General features: G+C 39.9%; 1 protein-coding gene across 1 annotated transcript; it reads right to left on the reverse strand.

Moving 5' to 3' along the window:
* Positions 1-1,768: 1,768 nt before the first annotated feature.
* tspan11 (tetraspanin 11) lies at positions 1,769-21,067 on the reverse strand. Its single transcript, XM_085376835.1, has 8 exons — positions 20,985-21,067; positions 17,576-17,683; positions 14,914-15,105; positions 12,416-12,490; positions 9,126-9,230; positions 8,561-8,719; positions 7,224-7,310; positions 1,769-3,961 (listed from the first exon to the last, which is right to left on the reverse strand). Exons 2-8 carry the CDS (start codon positions 17,660-17,662, stop codon positions 3,902-3,904), a joined length of 765 nt encoding a protein of 254 aa, XP_085232961.1. The 5' UTR covers positions 17,663-17,683; positions 20,985-21,067; the 3' UTR covers positions 1,769-3,901.
* Positions 21,068-22,667: the final 1,600 nt, after the last annotated feature.

Here is a 22,667-nt window from a genome sequence, read left to right on the forward strand (position 1 = left end):
ATTCATGGTCCACTGATAAATGAGACTGCAACATGTGTTCTTAGGTAACTTTAAGACGTCTTGCTGAAATATCATCCGGCTACAATGTGATAGGTAGAGAGGATATAAGCAGTGTGTATTTGTCCTTGTGATGCAAAGAGGCCTCAACACATGGAGAGTGGTGAATCTCCAGCTGCTCCCAATTCTCCCTCATGGGTGTTTTCTGGCCAAGGGTACAGACGGCATGCTAATGTGTATAGCCTCTTGGTTGTGTGCGTGCACGTGTGTTTCTGTCTTGTCAATGTCTCTACATTGTAGCATGTGTGACATCTGCAGGAAATGAGAGCCACCCTCCTATAGTTGATGAAGACAAAGGGACTGACACTTTCTATAGGCTCGCCGAAGCCAAAATGTTGGAGAACATCCAAACTCTTTTTAAAACTTTTTTCCTAAATGGGTGACAATGATAGATCGCCCTGAACTGGCGCAGCGTCTTGTAAGTAATCTGGAGCAGGGCAACGAAGAGAAAGGGGGAAGCTGGTGCCTCAAAGACAAAGAGCTTGAGCATATGGCAGCAATATAGCACAAACAATAACGCACAAATATCCTATGTGCATGGCACAGTTCTTTAAGATATGGAGATTTTTCCTCAACAATAGCCTAAAACCACACAGACATGCACAAGTGCTGCGCCACAAATAAATGCGGTTTCAGCTGGGAACGCTACGAGATTTTTCCGATGTGGAATTGTGGAAGACCCCACACGTAACAAAAGCTTTCCCACTGCACTCGTACTTGAGCTCACACATTATATACAAAGTAAGATGTCCATCCAGCTCACATTATCTTGCAAGACTTTGACTCTTTATTTACTACAATGCACAGATTAAATACAAAGGGACAAGATTACAAAACCGCCCAAAACCATGGCTGTAAAACCATAATGAGAAGATTAATTGAAGAGTAAAGTGAATTTGATGTGTATAATCAGCAGGCACTGTTTGTGCTCATCTGTTACCGTAAGTAGCCAAGCAGTGTTTAGTTCTCACGGGTATCAGAGTTTGCAATTCAATCAGTGGTTAACGCACAAAAGAGACCTGCAGTTTACATCAAATGTGTTAGTTCCAACTTGGCAGATTTCTGAGGTCCTGTCAAAGCAATCTTTTCAAAGACTAGAAGTGAGTCAGGTAGGAGTATCTACTGATGTGTGAGAAAGCCACTCTGAACATATGGCAAAACCGAAAGGGTTCAGTCAGGTCAACACTAAGTTGTGCAAGTTTGCATCTCTTCAAATGATAAATCTTTGTCTCCCTCTAGTGGATTTTCTTTTACTTTTACCTAAGCTTACGTTTTTCTTGGATATATGCATATGGTGTAATTCAAACATATGCTGCAAAAATGATAGATTTCTCTGGGATAAACGTATGATTCTGGTCTAGATAAATAACAAATTACTAATTAATCACATCAACTAACACAAAGCTGGAATCACAGCATCATAGGCATCTGTCCAAACAGAGTATTACCCTTTCATGAATACAACACAGTTGTTTAAATGCAACATTTAAACATTTATTTTTGAGTTCTAGAGCCACATTTCAAAGAAAACAGTCAGTAGTTGAAGCACGTGCCAGTGTCATATCATCAACAACCAGTTACATATATAAGCATCCAAAATTTTAATTTATGAACTACTGAAATCTTCAGGATTTGTCCTTTAATTTCTCATCTTCACTTTTAGACAAGGATAATCGAATTTACTTAAAGTGCTACAGTAAATACCTCTCTCCTGACTTGTCCAAAAGTTACTTGGAGTCAGGTGTTTTAGTTAAGGACATGAGAAAAGAAGTGTTAGTTCCAGACACGCCATTCCTTTAATTTTTGACAACTTTCAACAAACCTTGGAGGATAGAAAAAAGACATTATGATTCATACAGCAGAAAGAGCCTATAAAAGAATTTCTGAACACCAGCTGGATAATCCACAACAGACAGATGAAATGATAGTTGAATTTTTTGGGAGAGCCGGCACGACAAAGAGAAAAAAGCCGCACAACAACACCAGAACTTATTTCCAGCTGTTATGCATCATAATGGAGGCAGCAGCCCAAAACCTGAGCATAGGAAAAGTTGGGGAATACCAAAAGCGCATAACTAAATCACCCAAAAAAATCTCAAAAAAATGAATGAAATTCAGGTTATGGGATGGTGAGGTCAGATTTATGGCCTTCATCTAATTGACATGCTGTCTCATGACCTGAAGACAGCTGTTAAGTCAAGCTGTTCCAGAAGTACCAACGATGGCCCAAGATTAAATTTCACCGTTGTTCAAATTGTCATGAACATGAATAAAACATGTGCCGGAGCTGTATAATATTATATTACAAAATATATTTTCTGGTGAACGGTTAGTCAATAGGTTTAATATTCTATATACCTGAAGAGAAATATGTGGCAGAGTCGTTTAGAGAGCAATTACTGCTCCCCTTCTCATGCTGATCCAGTGTGCGTGGTGTGAGCAATCACAGAGGACGGAGGTTCAGAAGACAATGAGATTTGTGTGTTATTGTAATGAAGTTGAGTTCAGGCAAACACCTGCAAGCACTCAGTAAAAGGTCCACACAGCGTGAATAAAAAGTTCCGTCTGTCCTCGAGCCGTTGTTCATACAGAGAATGCATGAAAAGCTGGGACTAGTTTTACATAACTGTTTGTCCATTATTAGTCTTGTCAAATTGTCTTGGCCTATAGCTATGACTGGAATAGCTGAAACCAGTTTAAGAATATTAATTGTGAAAGTCTAGCAATTCCAAAAGGGTTTCTCAAATCCTGCAAGGTCCCTTTACAGAAGGTGGAGTGCTGAGAATGGCGTCATATTTTGGTAGAAGATTTAAATAGCCTGAAAGAGAGACAGCCATTTTCCACTGTTTAGCAACTAAAACACCTATATTATGGTGGCTATATAACAAAGACAAGGGGGAAAAAAAATAGGGTAGCAAGGCATATAATAGGCAGCAAAAACAGAAGGAACCATATTCTTTGATTCACAGATCACTCATATTCATCACTGTAAAGCCACTGGGGGGGGATTGGCGTCTGAAGTGAGGAACGGCATATAAAAACCAAAAACAATCAGAAATATTAATTAATATTATACTATTAATATCAGCAGTATTAAAGGCTTAAAGTTCACAAAAGATGAACAGTTACATTTACCATCCTCAAATCAAGTTACCTATGCTGACCACTAGATGGAGCTCTAAATTCAGAGATTTAGCAGCGTTTACAGAAAATTATCACTTTCTTAAATGGAATAAAATAGTTTTTTCTTCTTTGTAGCCATACATATGAGCATTATTGATACTGCAAAGTTTATTTTGATTACCATCACTCAGCCAACGTGTTAGAATTAAAGACAAAGCTACAAATATAAACATGACTCCGTTCATTTGCTGCGGTTTATCACAGTGTATTGACAGCTCACTTTCAAGACTTCAGGCACTGAATTTATACATAATTATTTACCAGTAGAATTATGTAAGAGGCACATTGTGTTTACAAAAGACAGAAACACACACATAACTTTCTTTCTTTGTACTCTGTGCTCTTACTCAGCCGATTCGACTTGGAATTATCGAAACACTCCTATATAAATCTCCTAATTAAAAACAATTAAATTCGCACCCTCATGAGTTGCATAGAATACCACACAACTTAAGTCTTTCCCTTTTTTAGTCATGTTCAAATTAAAGCATGCAAAAACATCCAGCCTAGACCAGGTAACAGAAACTCATGAGCCTGAGTTTCTATCGTGTGTGTCCAACGCTTAGATCATCAGATCACAATGCAGGGATTTAAAGTTTGGTTAGGTGTCAGCAGGTCATGCTCCATCTGTTGAAGGTGGTGTGCAGGGGTCACGTTGTGCTCAGTAAGGGTCCATCTTGATCCTTCTGTACAAGCAGCAGGTGAACACCATTCCACATATCTGAAAACAGGAAGTGTTAGGTCACAGACTGCAGTTTAGTCGCCATGGAAAACTGCAGGAAGCTTGAATGCTACCGACTGTGGGGCAGAGAAGGTTTAAAGGTGAAGGAGTTAGAGACTGCTGGAAAGTATGAAGCTGGTTACTAGGGAGTGTCAGGAGTCAAGCAGCCAATATTTCACCAAAACGTGTGCGCACAGGCTTCCATAAACAAACTATATAAAGCTGGGTGAAGTGAAAAAGCAGATTAATGCTCTTACATCTCAATATACTGTTTTTCCTCTTTGCAAAAGCTCTGGGGACCTTTTTATTTTACTCAGACACACAAAACAAACAGATTACCCCCAAAATTGTTTTGTGTACTTATTTATTTACTAATTTATCGTCTCCCTGTCTCTGCTTGGTTCAGCTGGTTGTGTTTTTATTGAGTTACAAACTAATGTGTTGTCAACAGGGAATTTGTAGACTGCCCCGTGCTGGAGAAACTATGCAATATCAGTCATAACATGGTTGAAGGGTGTTTCTCTCGTATCTTCTTAAGATTTTAAACTTTCATTTATCGGCTAATATAAATGTCGAAACCAATAAATGTCTATACCGACCAGTAATATTAGTCCCAAAATAAATTTAAATAATAATAATAAATAAAAGGCTTCCAAAAATATCACTATAATAAGGGAAAACAGACCACAACAATTGTGCTAGTATTTTAAATGAAGCTTTTTACATTTAGAAATTTGCTGTCATATCTGACATCAGTGTAAACACAGAGCTGTATGAAGAAAAGAGATGCACAGACATTGTCACTGGTGACTGCTACTGGCCTATCAGCAAACTAGACATTATATCGATTATGTGCATTACATCTTAAATATTCAAACATGGCATAATGAAGCATATCTGCGTCTTTTATCAGCTGAACTGTTATAAACATCCTTCTCAGCATAGAATTTCACCAGCAGCGAATTCCTAATACGGAATGAGCATGTCTAAAATTACTACTACACAGCACCGAGCAAAAAGTCTAAAAACAAAGCAGAATAAGGGAAGCAGGAGCTGACCAAAGCCGCTGGGTCTACAAGCTTGATGGCCAAATAGGCAAGTGTCCAGATTCCATTTCTGTGCCTCTAAAAGCTTCCAGAGGAAGCCTGATCAAGGAAGTCAGAATTTAATATTGACTCATAATTTCTCCTCGAGCAAGGTTTTGTTTTCCTCTCTCGTCTCAACCATCAGTGACAGTTATGCACAAGGATAGAAGATGCAGTCATTTTGGCTGAGGGAACATAAGGTGAGAAGAAAAAAAAAAAAGGAAAAAAGCCACACTGTTTTTTTAGTTTTCTTGAGGCCTAATTTCAGAAGACGCTAAAAAACAATGATGTAACAGTGTTAAAAAGTAAACTCATTAGAGACAGAAACATGCCATCTCGTGGGATGGCAAAAACAGATATCTGGGCACCCCCAAACAACTCCGAGTCCCAATTCAATGATGTTCATGAAAGCCCAGTCTATTTTAGATTGCAAGTAACTATAGCAACAACACTAATGCTTTTTTTTCTGAGTGGTAATGTAATAGAAGGTGTCAGCATATTAAATAAATAGGTGTAATAAGTGCAGCAGCTACTCTGTAAATTTTTGTAATTTTTAAAAAAAGAGTCTATTAAAAGTAAGCGTGTTAATAATTTCTGCGTTTAACTGTTGTAAATATTCGATTAAGTTTGTATTGTTGTATACCATATACTCCCCGACACCCATAGTGAAGCCTCATTAATGTTTGGATTCAAGGGATATACAGCAAAGCACTGCTACATGCTGTAAATACACCTGTCCCTATGGTGTTTTCCCCACTTCTTGTCAGCGCAGGTGCTACATTGATGGAAGCGTTGCTGCACGAATTATAGATCATGACACTATGAACCAAAGCACAGTGAAAAAGCAAGTGAGTCGTGCTATCCTCAGGATGCATTTGAATAAGCTGTCACATCCTCATCACCCACAGCAACACATCATCACAAAATGCATAGCAACAAATTGGAAAACGCAGCCAAATGCAAAGTCGCTGCATGCTTCACGACGAATTAAACATGTTAATCCAGTAAACATGCAGACAGCAGGTCTCGCATTTAACACAAAACAGGAAGCCACGCAAGGACAAATAGGCAGTCAAATATGAAATATCTACAGTGCCCTCCAACCTTGCCTCTCGATTAGATTAAACCAGCAGCGCTCTAGAGCCAAATTACAATGCACCAAAGTCCTCTTCCTCTTCTTTATAGAGCAGATAGATAAAGCAGGCTGTCAAGAGTGCCCCGACCAACTATAGTGATAACAAACACACACAGAGTACAACACACCAAAGACAGATTAGTGCACACCGACATTAAGACAGACTGAACATTTAACAAAGAGGAGACATAAAGTTGGCCTACATTACGAAAAAATGCTAATATGTGAGTGAGAAGTGACAAAATTACACCGTGTACGTCATGTATTCAATATATTCACAATATTTTCAGCACCTCATTTAAATGCTCGACAAAGTCCCTTCAGATCATTTGGTTCTTGTGAGAAAGTCTTTATGTTATAGCCACTGCTAATGGAGACTCTGCTTAAATTCCTTTTACCAACAGCGGTGAGCATCACAGAGACTGCACGGTTGGTCATCTCATCTTTTGCTTTTTGCAGTCTTTATAATTATGGCAGTGAAATCCTGGCTTCATGTCTTTATTCTCAGTCCCCTGGTGCCCAATTAAAACTAAGCTGTATGTAAAGTGGTGGACTTGTCAGTCTTACAAACACCACTGGAAACAATAAGTGGAAATTTGTTTAGTTCTAGGTTGACCTCAAGTTAATTTAAACGTGGTTTGCAGCTAGAGTAAGACAGTTTGGTTAGCTGGTAGAAAAGTGCAAAACAATAAAAAGAGGAAAAAAAAATATCCTCGGGCTCTGCAATACTAAAAAGCCCATCTTAGACTACATTGAATAGGCAGAAGGACCAAACTCATATAATGATGACAGAAAGAATCGGATGAGATGAAAAGACGTGTCCATTTAGAGGATCCTGACCTGCCAGGGTACATTCAGTAATAGGAGTTTTTTTTCTTTTAATTCAACAAAGGGCAGCATTCCACTCACAAAAGCTAAAAGCAGTTTCTCATTTCTGATAACAACTGGGCTTGTATAAAGCACTGTATGCTCAGGGAGAAGGCAGTAGAAATGCATCCTGCTTCTTCACCAACCATCTGAACTGGGTGTATATATTACTTACCTGCAGACAGGCCACTCCTATCCCCACTGCACCGATAACCAACAGGTGATCTGCAAGGAACTTTTCCAGCTTAGTGATGCAGCCACCCTACAGAGTTAAAGTTTACACTAGATTATTAGTTAGACAAGAAAGCTTTGTCTGCATTTCTGCATAGCTATAGTTTAAACTGCTTCAGCAAGCAACAAGACATCCTTCAGAAGTTGTGTATTTTTACTGAATCTGGGATGTTCTTGATTATTTAAGTACATTTTCAGTCCCTCTTTACTCCCTCAGGTGTATTTACAGGGCTCAAAACACTCACGGTAAAAATGAATAAATAAACCATCCCAAACCTACAAGTGAACATAGATACAGTCATCATCCACAAACCATTTTATTTAAATTCTCAGGATATGTCTTCATGCTTATGTCTTTGCACATGATGCAGGTAGCACATTGTGAAGGATAAGAAGAAACTGAGTGATTTGACACGAGAAGGCAGAAGAGCCTCTCCTGTGCAGCGTGGATAAGCATTCAAAACCTCATCTTTTATTCATTTTTCTTAGAGCTCATTCTATCAGAAGAAAGTTTGCTGGCATGTTTTGTGAGTCACTCAGGGCTGCACAGAGCTGCACTGCCTGGCACTGTTGCCTCAACGCAAGAAGGTTCCTGGTTCAAATCTCTTACTCAGCTCGGGCATTTCTGTGCATGTTTAGCTTGTGACTTTCCTCTGGGTGCCACAGCTTCCTCCCAAAAACAATTGGGAGGTTAGCAAAAATAATGCCCACAGATCTGACGGCATGAACTGAGGTTTATCTCTGCCTTTTGCCCCTATGTCGACCTTGCAACCCAGCAGCAGTTAGGAAAGTAGATGGATGCTTTTCATTTCAGGAAATGAAATATCAGCCTCAGATATTTGAAAATGGTTTGGCTACAACAGACCAGAAGTGAATAAAATACCAGTTTAATTTCTTCAAATATGGCATGAACCAGAAAAAAAAACAAAAAAAACAAACAATGGACTGTGAAGATGAGCAATCACCCTGAACAACTCGATAACACCGATTTCCTTTGATTACTGCCTACACATAGTTATTAGTATACTCAGTGCTTCCATCTCTTTTTTCTGTCTTTAGGCTATCATCACTCATCTTTGATTGCAAAAGCACTCAGTTGATATTTATAACTCAAATCAGGGATATAGCCAGGTTGCAACACATTTCACAAAACTGTACAAAAGATTATTGTAAGATATAGAACCTACAGGAGGAACTACAACACATTCTGTGTTGTAGCTGCGCAACAGGCAGGCTGAATAAGCCTGCTGTCATTTTGCCAGAAGCATTTATTGCACTGACCTCCACTTTGTAGATGTTGGAGGGGTGGTCCCTCTTTCCACAGTGAGGTGTGATGGTCTTACAGCAGCTGTCAGGTACCGCCCTGCCTTCTGCTTGCCCTGACACAAGGTACTTGCTCACAGTCCAATCATGAGAATTGTTGCTGCCACAGCATTTGAACTGGAGAGGCAGAAAAAGGAAAGCCCAGACTTTAGTTCCACAGTGTGAGGCCATATCCCTCATTCTGATTAAAATATGGTTTCATGTATCATCTAGTGTAAACAAATTCCTAACATCAAGCCACTATATAAATATATTTTCACAGCAGTAATTTTCCTCTCAGGGACTACTTTCGCTCCGGCTGTTCCACTTGTCATCTTTGGAACAATGCTCTGTCTAAACCCAGATAGAATACACAGAGTGATGAGCCATTTCTTCTTCTACTCCACGTCAGCATAATTTTCAGCTTCATATATCAAATTAATTTATAACAAGTACAAGTATACTTAACCGCGCATGCTGAAGAGGGTGAAATACAATCTTACAGAAACTTGACACCAGAGGAGTTTGTAAATATATTTCATACATCCTGTTGTAGATTGTCAACCGCAAATGTGACTGCCTCCTTTCCTGGCTGAGCGTAGTTCTCTGTCATAGTGTGGTTGAGATGCTGCTTCAGCTCCTCACTCAGCTGGAAATGAGGAACAAAGAGAGAGACAGCAGGCATACACAGTGAGAAACAGTGTGTTTGAAACAGAGAAGGTGGGAAGGCTGGAGGGGTGGGTTGGAGGGGATCATTTTGGGGTAAAAACAAATGTTTTTGTGGTAACCCCCCCCACGGGCTGCTTAATTTACGATTGCGCGTGCGATGTCTACAAAGAAGGGCATTGAAAAAAGTGATACGTAGGTGCAAATAGTGTGGAGGTGAGGGAGAGGATAAGGGGATGATAGATTGGTAGCATTGGGGAGTGCTGTGATGCAGAATACAGATAAACAAGACACTAAAAAAATTGACTAGGAATACAGCCTTTGATGTCTGGATATATTTTCTCACACTCACACAGGGTGCAGGAAACAATGCAAATCTTTATCTTTAAAGTGATTCTATCCCGTACTGAACCCTCTTCCATCACAATAAATCTGCCCAAAGATTACAAGATGCCCTATGCAGCCCTCACTGACTGAAGCTGACTGACAGCCAGATGTTTGGGCGATAACTAAATGCCAAGAATATCTAATGTGTTAGATACACTTCAGAGAGTCATGTCATCAGAGGAGGATCACTGAGGATGCTGCTTTAGAAAGCCTTTATTCCTGCTTGGTTCCACGCTCTTACTCGAATGTTCCCTTCTGATTTTTACAATACTGATGTCACTGTATTTTCTTTTATGATAATTGTTTTTAATGAATAATTTATCAATTATTTATAACTTATTAGATTATTAGTCTCTTGATTCACAAAAAGCACAGCTGAATTCATTCTTAAATAATAGGTAGCCGTCATCTACAGTAATCTAACATCACCCTGTTGATCCTGTAACTGCAATATATAAATGAATTAAAGGATCATCACTGCAGCTGACGTCTGAGCTGATATAAGTGAAAAGACCTAAACAAACCATTTTGACCCTCTTTCACAAAATTTACCCAAGTAGTTTAACCAACTTAACCAGGTTTTGTTGCCTAAAGACTGAAAATTACTTCTTACTTCTTTCTTTCTTTGCTTGTTTTTTTAAGTCTTCTTTGACACTCTGCTACATTTCCATGCTTTAGTTTTATTAAATCAGAATCAGAATCAGAATACTTTATTGATCCCTGGGGGAAATTATTTTTTGTTACAGTGCTCCATTTTAAACCAACATTAAGACAAGACAGACAATACGCTAACTAAGAATAGTACAATATATACATATATATACATACATACATACATAAGTCACTCATAAATAAATAGTTGGAAAAGAAACATGTGTAGCTGTAGCAGCAAACAGTGTGTTAAGTGGATGCGTTGTACAGGGAGATGGCCACAGGCAGGAATGATTTCCTGTGTCGTTCAGTGGTGCTTTTCGGTAATCTCAGTCTTTCACTGAACGAGCTCCTGTGACTGACCAACATGTCATGGAGTGGGTGGGAGGTGTTATCCAACATTGTCTTTATCTTGGACAGCATCCGCCTCTCCGACACCACCTTGAGGGAGTCCAGCTCCATCCCCACAACATTGCTGGCCTTACGGATCAGTTTATTAAGTCTGTTGGCATCTGCGACCCTCAGCCTGCTCCCCCAGCATGCAACAGCATAGAGGATCGCACTGGCCACAACAGACTCATAGAAAATCCTCAGCATTTTCTGGCAGATGTTGAAGGACCTCAGTCGCCTCAAAAAATAGAGACGACTCTGGCCCTTCCTGTAAAGTGCTGTGGTGTTTTTAGCCCAGTCCAGTTTATTGTCAATGTGTACTCCAAGGTATTTATAGTCCTCCACAATGTCAACACTGACCCCCTGGATTGAAACAGGGGTCAAGTGTTTCCTGGTCTTCCTGAAGTCCACGATCAGTTCCTTGGTCTTTGCCACGTTGAGCTGCAGATGATTCTGCTCACACCACGTGACAAAGGAGTCGACCACAGCCCGGTACTCTGTCTCATCATCCCTGCTGATGCATCCAACCACCGCAGAGTCATCAGAAAACTTCTGAAGATGGCAGGTCTCTGTGCAGTGGCTGAAGTCTGTGGTGTAGAGGGTGAAGAGGAAGGGGGAGAGGACAGTCCCCTGTGGTGCCCCTGTGTTGCTAATCACCTTGTCAGACACACACTGTGGGAGACGTACATATTGTGGTCTTCCTGTCAGGTAATCAACAATCCAGGACACCAGAGAAGCATCCACCTGCATCGCTGCTAACTTATCACCCAGGAGGGTGCAAAGGGTCATTTTAGACCGCTAGTAGGTTGCCATCAAGCAATATAATGACTTTATAATGTATAATGCATTATTACAGTTTTGTGGATGTAATCATCATGAAAGATTTTGTGAATATAAATGAAATAATGATAACAAATCATCAAATAATAATGACTACATAATAATATCCAATGCAGATGAGATGCACCCATGTGCAAATTCTGGCCGTTTAACTCCATGTAGGTGTAGGAAGAGTCAGCAAATAAACAGATTTTGTGAATTACAGTTTAATTCACCATGATCTCTTGCCTATGAGCCTTTGTTTTTTGGCTTTTACTACTAATATTCCCCCTATGTTACCTTTCCCAGTCACAAGTTGTCACAACAGCCTGACTTCTAATCTGTAATTTTTGCTTCAGCGCAGGTCAATCTAATACTAGCAGCAGCATAACTGCACACTAACAAAATGCAGCTTAGTCAAAGGTGAGCCTGAAAGATGTTTCAAATGCCAAGCAAGTGCTCAAAAAAGAAAAAAGAAAGATATGTTCTGTTTATTTTTAGCCTCTGCCCCGTTTCCTCACTGACATCTTGACATCTGAATGTTCAAACTTTTCTTGCAGAACTTTATCTGCTTTGCAAAACGCCTGCTCTTTGATATATACCAAGAAGGGGAAAAAAAAAAATCATAATATGTATAACTCAAACCCAAAACATGATTATGATTAACATCCAGTAAATCACAAACGATTCCTATATCCAGTAGTCTCTCTGCTATCCCATCTGTAGTGTATTAATATGAGAAACGCCCCAGCACACTAGTTTGATGATGATCATCTGGATAGAAGTTTTTTTTAACCTCATTTTCCCACGTGCCTGCAGGCATAGATTAGCTGCTGCAGTTATTTCAACAAGGATAAACTGCAGCTTGGGTCATCACTGCACAACGTCACTCAGCTAAACCAGTAAAAAGTGACCACTTACCCTCTGGTAGTATACATAAGCTAGTACTCCGGCCACAAGTTCGATCAAGAAGATAAACAGGAGGCAGATGAAATACTGTGGATGAGAGACAGGACAGAAAGAGAGAGCAAAAAAGAATTTCAGTAAATTTGACTGAACACTCATTAGCTCAGTAGTCGCCTGAAGTATCTGGTTGCTAACTCAAGTTGCTCACGCTTGTGATGGCTCAATATAAACTTTCATCAACTGTCACCGCACTGCATCTGTCACTTCAAACGCAGATGGCAGTCCTGCATGAAATGAGACAACCAGAAAGCAATTTGACAGGCTGCAGAAACCCATTTCTCCTGGGCATCTTTACAGAGCTCCCCACATTACTAGAATAAAGTTTCACTATTTATCATAACTGATGTCTGAAATTATCTTAGAAAAAACAAAACAGTATTAGCACAGTATTCGAGCGTCATCCTCAAATATTATTATTTGATGTTAGCGTTTGCTTAGTATTTGAGCGCTACTCTCAAATACTGTGTTTAGTTTTCCTCTGCAAGAATGAAAAAGAATCAGACATGAGATGGGTGCTGAGGCAAAAAATAAAAATGAGAATAACAGAGGCTTTAACTGTAAGCTTCATTCTTAATGGCAAGCACTGTTGTATGTACTGTTATGCAAACAGTGTGACGAACTGATTGCCCACACAGAGAGTACTTTGATAGACTGCTGCAAAATGAGCAGATCAAAACTCCAGCTTTCCCACACTTAAATAACGCAACTTTTTTATTGTTCATCAGATGGTTTGTACACCCATCAAAACATGGCTCATTCCACATAATTCAAGTCCATATACAAACAGACACATAAACACGCACCTAACAGGGACCAGCTGTCACAGAGCGGGGAAAACAACAGCGTAACTCAGAACCATTATGGAGACACAGATGCTATTGCACAACCTGCTAGATGCACCAAACAAAGTGATTGAAAACTATTGGTAACAAACAGCTGTAAGGAAGAAATATTTAACACACGCACAAACAGATGTTCTTTTTTGTTTTGCAGCTATCGCAGTAATGATGCTGAGCAGAAACCCAGCCTGCTCTGCGTCTCTCTTGGTTACAAGATTGCGAAAAAAGCACTTCAGTCTCTGTGTGCCTGCTACCCACACAAAATGCCAACTTCACACTTCTCTATGCACACAACACTTACTGTACATGCTAGCATTACTCATTATTCTTCCCAAACAAATCTATAAATAGCACAAAAAAAACAGTTGAACCAAACTGCACCGCAGATTCCGTTTCCTCCGCGCATCTACCTCTTCACTCCTGCAAGGCCCTTTCTCTCTCCATCCATCACCAGTAGATAGACAAACCTATAAATAGCCCTGCGGCAGAGAACGTTCACCTCCCGCCTCCTTCTCTCCCACTGGGTCCTGTCTCTGTAAAATAATGAGGACAGCGAGGGCCCCGTCAGAGTCATTCGTCAACATCTAGCGATAGACCTTAGACCAGGCTTAGCATGGATGAGCGCCATCGCATGTTGCCACATTTGTGTACATGTGGGCGAGCATCTAGCTTCTCACAGTGGACAATCTAGAACCACGGACCAGTAGACTATCAGGGCTGTTATTACATAACTTATTATTTATCTTCTGCAGTGTTTCCCCATTCAGTTACATTCTATTTATGCCAGCGTGGGACTGCTGTGCTCAACGAGGAGGCAAGCACACCCATGCTTTCTTAAGTGAATTATTCTATTCTCGTTCACCAGACAGAGTCCGAATCAGTCGTCTTGGACTGTAAGAGTGTTTTCCATCTCTGCAACCTTGGCGTAATGACATATAAAGCCACAACACAAGAGACTGTTAAGCTTCTGAATAATGACCAGGGATGCCAAAAAAAAAATGGCCCAAACTGCCTACAAGAAAGGAAAACGTGATGGGAAATGCAAGGGCTAGCTGGCTAAGTGGAAGTGACCTTTCAACATAAAAAAGTGGATTCTCCATTAACAAATATCGACTCGCCGTCTTGGATGGATGGCAAATTAAGACAAAAATGCTCAAACTCTACATTAATAAGTATTATTAAACAGATTTTTTAGGTTTTCCAGATGCAATGTTCTTTGGTAAAATCACAGCAAAATTACTGTCCATGTACACTTTCACGCCCTGCATTGACCATCTGCACTTTGACCTCCTATATTACAGCAAAAATACCCTTGGAAAAAAAAAAATGAAAAAAAAAAAAAAGATTAACTCTCTCATGCTCATTCTAAAAAAAAAAAAAAACTACACTCCTCTAAACCTTTAAATGACAAACTGGTAACTGTTCCAAAAGCATGAGTGTTTGCCATCAAAATATATTTTTTGTAAGTTCTGAGTTATGATCTACGTGCGGGTTAATTTTAAACACAGACTCTACATTGAATCCTAAGTGTAAGCCTAACCCACACCTTTACAGCTACAAACAAATGCCTGGACCTAAGCGGAAACCCCCATCCATCACTCTCTCGTCTCTCACCGTGGACAGACAGCTTCTCTGCTCCCGGATGACTGCACAACAGCCCAAAAAGCCTGTAACTACCACCAGGCTGCCAGCTAAGATGAGGGTGTATGCTGACACAGCAAAAGTGCTGGAGGCCAGTAGGCTCAAGTAGTCGCTCTTTGCCACCAGTGTCCAGATGCCCACACCCAGAACAGCAGCTCCTCCCATCTGGAGAAGAATTAAGAGAAGCAGAGAAAAAGTAACAGGATTAAAAAGACATCTGAATAAAAACATAAATAAAAATGTTTAGTGCAGCACGAAGTGTCATACTACAGAGACAAAAAACGCACGAGATATGAAATGTAACTGAATTTAACTAAGTGTACCATGTCAGTTTATTATTAAAGAATAGCAAAACACAAGTACTGTAACATTCAAGCGAAACATTTTTCAGGGCAGGAAGTGATCAATTTAAAGTGAACTCAAAGCTTTTAGATGAGTCACTTAGAAAAAGAAAAGGAAATGGAACAGAGGAAGAGGGCATAAAGGAGGCAAGAAAAAAAAGAGGAAACAGAATGAGAAACAGAGAAAAGTGACCATGCGTAACAACTAACAGGAGTGGTGAGACGTCTGCAATCAAGCCAGGGCATAATGACCACTTACTTAGAAACAATACAGAGTAACTGATCCAGGGTGGCTTCCTGATCTCTTTTTCTCATCTTGCAAGTTTCAAAGGAGGGCAAATAGGAAATGCCTGAGAGAGTCTTTCTTCATCCTCCCATCCCTTTCCTTTAGAAGGAAGGACCTCTTACTCACAACACCACATATCCAACCGAGGACCAACCAGTGGGAAATCACCCTTCTCTAACACTGTAAAGACATTTCTTCTAACAACTAAGTTCCACTGAATTACATTTTTTTAAGTTGGCTATCACTTTTTCTGAAAGTAGTTCCCAATACTGTTCTCATATCTCTGTACTATCACTGCTCAAAATAAAATTACCGCCTTAGTATCTGCCAAGTAGTGAAGCTGCACTTTACATCCATGTCTATCCAGACTTAACCTTAAACATCTTACGTAACTTGAAATGTTGCCAGAAATGTTTTACCACAAAAATCTAATCAGTTCATTCTTGAGTCCAAGTGGAAATCTGTGCAAGGTTTGAAGAAAGCAGAAAGCTGAAAACACAATCACACCATCCTCAGCTGTAACTGACAAGGAGGAGGCAGAGTAAAATGGCATCAGGGTGTGGTTCACGCAATCGTGTGAGGGGATCACAGAGTAGCTATTTGCCGATATATCAGTACCGACGTTTGTAGCCGTCAATAGATGATAATTAAACAAGAAAAGCAGAGACAGGAGGAACAACCTTCACCCATGTTGAGTATGGATGCTACATAGTTTCACCATCAGAGTGTACTTGTCCACCAGACAGCGTAAATTAATAATCTAAGATTATGTCAATAAATCAAGATTATTTTTAAACTGCATTGGTATATTACCTTAGTAAGGACTCATAAATACCTGTACCTAACATGTGTGAGGGAAACCAGTTCATGTTTACCATTTTTGAAAGAAAAAAAAATATCGGCTGATATATAAAAGATTTAAAAATCTCCAAATATCGTTATCGGTCCTAAATATCCTACATCAAAAAGGCTTGACACACTGCATTAGTAATATATTCATATATAATAAATAACATATAAAAAAATCAATTGAAAAAGTCTCTGGCAAGTCAAATTTGGAGGGGAAGGGGAAACACTACGATATACTGCCAAATCTATATTTCATTCTACCCTCAATTAACCAAACAATCATGCTTTAACCGGCCATTAATCACATCAGCTGGATTATTTTCTGAGCACATGTCAAACATTACTTTATTCAATTTTGCTTTAACTAATGATATCTGTGTTTTTGATGACTGCCAATAACAGCGCCGTGAAAAACAGGGACAAATGAGAAATCCCTAGATGATGCACTCTCTTTTAAAAGTAATGTGCTAAGAAAGTGAAAAACAGAAATGGCCAATGCCAGTTCATCCTCACAGAGTATGCACTGCTCCCCCGCCTATGATTAATTTGTGTAGGGGGTGGACAAAAATGCCCTCTTAGAAAAAAGTGTTGCGAGATGGAGGACAGCCTTCAGAGGAAAATGATACTATTTTTCCTCAAGAGACTGGTTGTTAGGTGGCGACAGGGAATTTAATAGAGGCCTAAAGCTAAAGCTTGATCCCTTTTCTCTTTCTAACCTCTCCCACTTGCGGATCTATCTCTCGCTCCTCAAAATCTTCTTTTTTGACTCTGTAAGCCCGGAGACTCTGCACTGATGCTGTAAGAGAGCGGAGCTTTAGCAGCATAAAGTGTGGTGCCAGAGAGCAGGTTTAATACACTGTGTGGCCAGAATACACTGACAAGCCCTAAATAATCTATGACTCACTTTGAACTCAGTCCATAGCTTAGCCTAGGAAGACTGAAAACTTTCCTTAATCCTCTTCCTATTTCTATGTGGCTCTGTATGAGCAATGTCTCTAAAAAAAAGCAGTTTTAAAGGAACACAGACAGTTTTACAGAGTTGCTACTGATGTTGTCAATGACGATCCAATTCACCAGGAGGTTAAATGTAAAGCTCAGTTATTGTGGTGAGGTCTCTGTGAGTACACATTACTTGAAATGAGGATTACTAGCCACTTACCCAGAAGAGAAAGTTGAAAACAAAGAGCAGGTACTTGAGGCACACGGTCACCCAGTCGTTCTGGTCATCTTTATAACCCACCGACATCTTTTTGTCTTCAGTTGAATTCTATAAGTGCAGATTTGTTTGTTGGAAACATTACATTTTCCTGCAAAGTACTGCTAAAAAATGTATCACAATAAAAAAAAAAATCTTACTATAGTTTTCTTTAGATGTGTTTTTAGCATTTACATTCCTTCCTTTACCCAAAAATAGCTAAACAAGTATTGTTCACACATTTACACTTATCCAGCTGCACATAACTCCCATGTCCCAGACTTCTCACTGCACGACATATTACTAGTTGTTTAGTGATGCAGCATCCAAGGCCCCAATATGACATGCTTTTGTTATATCACAAACCACATCTTTGAATTATCACTAGGACATGTCCCTATGAATCATTAATTGAGCTTCTAGTCTTGGCCCTGTAAATAAAAGGCCGTGGGTGTGGAAAGCACTTAGACCTATACAATTGATCTAAATAGCATCCTTCAGCGGACAGAGCATAAAAGAAAATGTTGCAGCTTTTCTGTCTGCCGGCTCAGGAATAATACACATAATACTGTAGGTGTAGATCTGAGAGGAAAAGTGATGAATAAATCATTTGTTGGGGATGAAAATGAATAAGGTAAACACGCAAGTTAGTAAGCTTGCTAAAGGGTCAGCTTGTCTACAAAGGAAGAAGGAAAACGAAAGGAAAAATTGTCTCTCCATGCATGAGATTTTCCACTTCATTCAGGCTTTGAGATATTCCATCTACCTTTACTCATAAACAATAAATGGGAATGGGGTTTCATCTGAAATATCTACAGCATTTTCTACAATACTTCAGTTGTCTCTTGATAATTTACCTTAATTGCCTTGTTTTTAGATTTTATCTGACATGTTGTGGAGCAACAATGCTCCAACAATGCTCTCTCTCTAAAGCATTTGTGACTAATATATGAAGAACAGAAAAAGTAAACATAAAAATGATGAAAAAAAGCATAGGTGTGTCTATAAATAGCAGTGAATCAAGTTTTATTTTGAAGTTTCAATAAGCAGTTACCTTGCAGATTTTGTTTTTTAATAATTCATTTAAATGTATTAATAAATTATTCTATAGACTATTTGCTTCTCAGCAGCATAACAAGAAAATTATATACGGCTGAGTTGCTGAGTCAATAACTATTATTGATCAACATAATGTATATGCTTCTGAAATGGGTCCATTGTATAGAAGGTGAGAGAAGGTTCCAGATCTGATAAGTAAACCCAGTGCAGAAGTGTTAACATTACTATCCATCCATCCATCCATCCATCCATCCTCATCCGCTTTGTCCGGGGCCAGGTCGCGGGGGCAGCAGCCTAAGCAAAGAGGCCCAGACCTCCCTCTCCCCAGCCACCTCCTTCAGCTTATCCGGGGGAATACCAAGGCGTTCCCAGGCCAGCCGAGAGATATAATCTCTCCAGCATGTCCTGGGTCTGCCCCGGGGCCTCCTCCCGGTGGGACATGCCTGGAACACCTCACCCAGGAGGCGCCCAGGGGGCATCCTTGTCAGATGCCCGAACCACCTCAGCTGGCTCCTTTCGATGTGGAGCAGCAGCTGCTCTACTCTGAGCCCCTCCCGGATGGGGCTCAGAGTAGAGCAGCTGCTGCTCTCTCCATAGAAGGTGAGAGAAGGTTCCAGATCTGATAAGTAAACCCAGTGCAGAAGTGTTAACATTACTATTCTTTCTTTTTATTTAATTGTTTTTTCGGCCAGTAGGGGGCGACTGTGGCTGTATAAAGACAAGGTTCGTGGAAAATAAACCACTCTTTCAATGGCAATGGAGAAAACTGTATAAATATAAATTTTTAAAAAAGGAATAAAAAAACAAAAAAAACCAAAACAAAACAGGTTTCCATCAAATAAATCTTTTATGATAATTTACCCAGTCCCTGGTGTTCATCTGTACTAAGTATAGTCTGCAAGATCTCTGTTTACTGGGTGCGAAGCGTCCACATTTATATACCCTGGAGGAGGCTGTAAACTTTCTGTAAGTCCAGGAATCTCACTACTGACTGATGACAGTGATAGTGAGGTAAGTTATTGAGGTTATCCTTAACTTTTCCTTAAGGTTTGTCATCTTTTTTTCAGGAGACAAAGCTTCAAGTGAGAACAAAGAGCTGTAGGTGAGGGAGTAGAGAGCAGTGGTGGGAGAGTCGGATGAAGAAGAGGAGGAGTAAGAGGCAGATGATGTGGAGATGGCAGAGAGAGTGAGCAGGATGTATAAAACCCAAAGAGCAGACAAGGAGACAGGGTCGGGAACAGCACAGATGAGTGCCTTTGAACCACCATGTAGTCCAGCTTCTTCAGTCCGGCCCAGTGTGGTTCAGCCACAACCAGTATCTGTGGTCAGTGAGCTTCTTATTAATTTGATTGAGTAACTGATTTTATTCCCTATTTTATTTCACAGTAAGGAGGTCCTGGGTTTGAATCCATTGGCCGGCTGGGGCCAAACTGTGTCTAATGTTTACATGTTCTTCCCATGCAATTATGCATTCTCTCCCAATACTTTGCATTCCTCCCAGAGTCCAAAGTCATGCATGTTCTATATGTGTAAGCCCTGCCATAGATTTGCAACTAGCCCTAGGTTCAGCCTGCCAATTGCAATGGAAAATGACAAAAATTGAACAGAGTAGAGCAGAGGAAAATCAAGCCAAGTAGGTGCTAGTGGAAAAGAGAATCTTGTGCAGTTCCATTGTAATGCAATCTGTAGTGGGGCACAGAACACTACAAAAAAAACCCAAAAACAAAACAAACAAAAACACCCTGAGGTTTACTTTTAACATAGTATTCCCCATGCCCCCCTTATCCTCTTGGTTCCCCTTATGAACCCAAATTTCAAAATATCCTTTAACCTCCCCTGTAAATACAGCCAAGTTTCCTTTCCGTGTTCGTGCCTACTGCAAACTATTAAATGACAAATAAAATTTAAATGAAATTAAACAATTTGTCTGATTTTAGAGCGTCTAAGCTGGCCGTTAACTCTTTCCTAACAAGGCCTTCCTGCTTTTAACAGTCTGTCCAGATGAATTAGGAGGAAACGAACACGGGTCCCCCTTAAAAAGAAAAAGAAAAAAGCCAGGTCTCGGACATTTTAGACTTTAACCTGCGCTGTTGTGCTCCAGCATCACAAGCTACGAATCAATACACAGACACTTAAGTCCTTTTCTGTGTAAGTCAAACTTTCCCCCCCTCTTCTTCAAGATAGCTGTCCTGAAAATCCTGAAAAAATAAATGTCCCACCTGCGTTGCCGATGGCAGGACAAAGTTTAAACACATTATCTCACAGTTGGACAGACAAACAGGCGTTTTCATCTTATATCTGACCACATACTCACCAGACCGACGTTTAAGGCTGGAAAAAGGACCTTGTTTATCTCCGTCTACTCAGAGTCTACGGCACCACTGCAGTGGGCGTTTTGTCCGGTCCAGTCAAGCTTGTTGCTTTCAGGGTGTCCGACAGTCTGTGCGGATGGTGCTTTTGCTTGCAGCTCGTATTTTCGAGTTTCAAGAAAATTCATTACATTGATTTGTAACAAATTGTAATAAAATGAACTCCATATATGTGCAGGTAGACACTAAAACTACAAAATGAATCAATACAAATAGCCTCCATGTTTCAAATACAACAATTATTACTTACAGTGTAGGTTACAGTGAGTTCCAACAATGACCTCTCTACTCACACGCAAAATAAAACAAAGTACATCATTTACTTTGTTGGTACAGATATTGCTGCCGAGTAAAAGTATGATTGTGTAAAAATATTAAACAGTCTGGGTAGTAACAGAAATCTGCATAATAGGCATAGCAACGGGTAGTCAAGGAAGGCTGCAGTAGTTAACCGTGTCACATAGTAGGGAGTGACAGAGAAGGAACTGACTCAATACCACTAGGTAGTCTGAATACCACAGTGCCATTAACAGCATAACCTTGGTTACAATGTAACCACAACCCCTCTGAAGAATTTTCCAATAGGGTGTGCATGACTAACCAAAGACAGAGTCAAAAAAGCATAATTTACTGTGAGCATAGCCTTGGCACATTGGCTTGTTTGCATGCAGGTTCTATTCATTTCTATTACTACAGTTGGATAAATCTGATTAATAATTCTAGTCATGCCACTTAACACATTTCAATTTGCTCTTCATAATGTGAAGTTGACTATGAAATTATTGAACAGACCAACTCTGTGACCTCAAAGAGAAAAATGGAAATTTGGTATTTCAGGAATGAGCCTATCAGCATTAATTTGATTGTCTAGACGGTTTTTTTTTGTTTTTTTTTTACAATTCAGCAATAATTTAATCACCAAAGAATACAAAAAAAGCAGGGAAAAATAAAGAGATAAAACTGTAAAAAAAAAAGGTAAACACCATGGTAATTCTGGTACCCACTTATATCAATGTTAACAACATAAAAACTACCTTACTCCTATGTCACTTCTGTTGCTTTACATCCCTGTCCAACCAGTGTGTTCAGTGATGAGTTTTTATTGTAATGATAAATCTTTATCACAACAAGGCATCCTTTTCTGAGCAAAACAGACTCTGCAGTGGGCTGTTTCCTCTATTTCCGCCTCAGTAATTCAATGTGCTTGCAAGCTTTTAGAAATAGATGGTGGCTGCAGGCCTCGGCAGTGGGCACCTGGACTGGCGACAGTCAGTCTAAGAAAACAGCATTACTTAGCAGAGGATGTCATGAATCAGGTCAGGTTTTCCCCAATAAATATTGTCTAATCAGAGTGTGATAAAACAGGCCATCATCGTCCCATGGCTAGCAACTTGGAGCCTGTTTTCCACTTTCTCATAGGTGAGACATGGCAGAATAAACAGAAATCTGGCTTAAATGGTAAATGGTCTGCATTTGTATAGTGCTTTTCTAGTCCCTAAGGACCCCAAAGCGCTTCACACTACATTCAGTCATTCACCCATTCACACACAGGCGATGGCAAGCTACATTGTAGCCACAGCTGCCCTGGGGCGCACTGACAGAGGCGAGGCTGCCGGACACTGGCGCCA

The sequence above is a fragment of the Diplotaxodon limnothrissa genome, linkage group LG17, assembly GCF_057381915.1.
Source record: "Diplotaxodon limnothrissa isolate DT_005_m linkage group LG17, D_limnothrissa_male_GT1.1, whole genome shotgun sequence".
Classification (NCBI taxonomy): Eukaryota; Metazoa; Chordata; class Actinopteri; order Cichliformes; family Cichlidae; genus Diplotaxodon; species Diplotaxodon limnothrissa.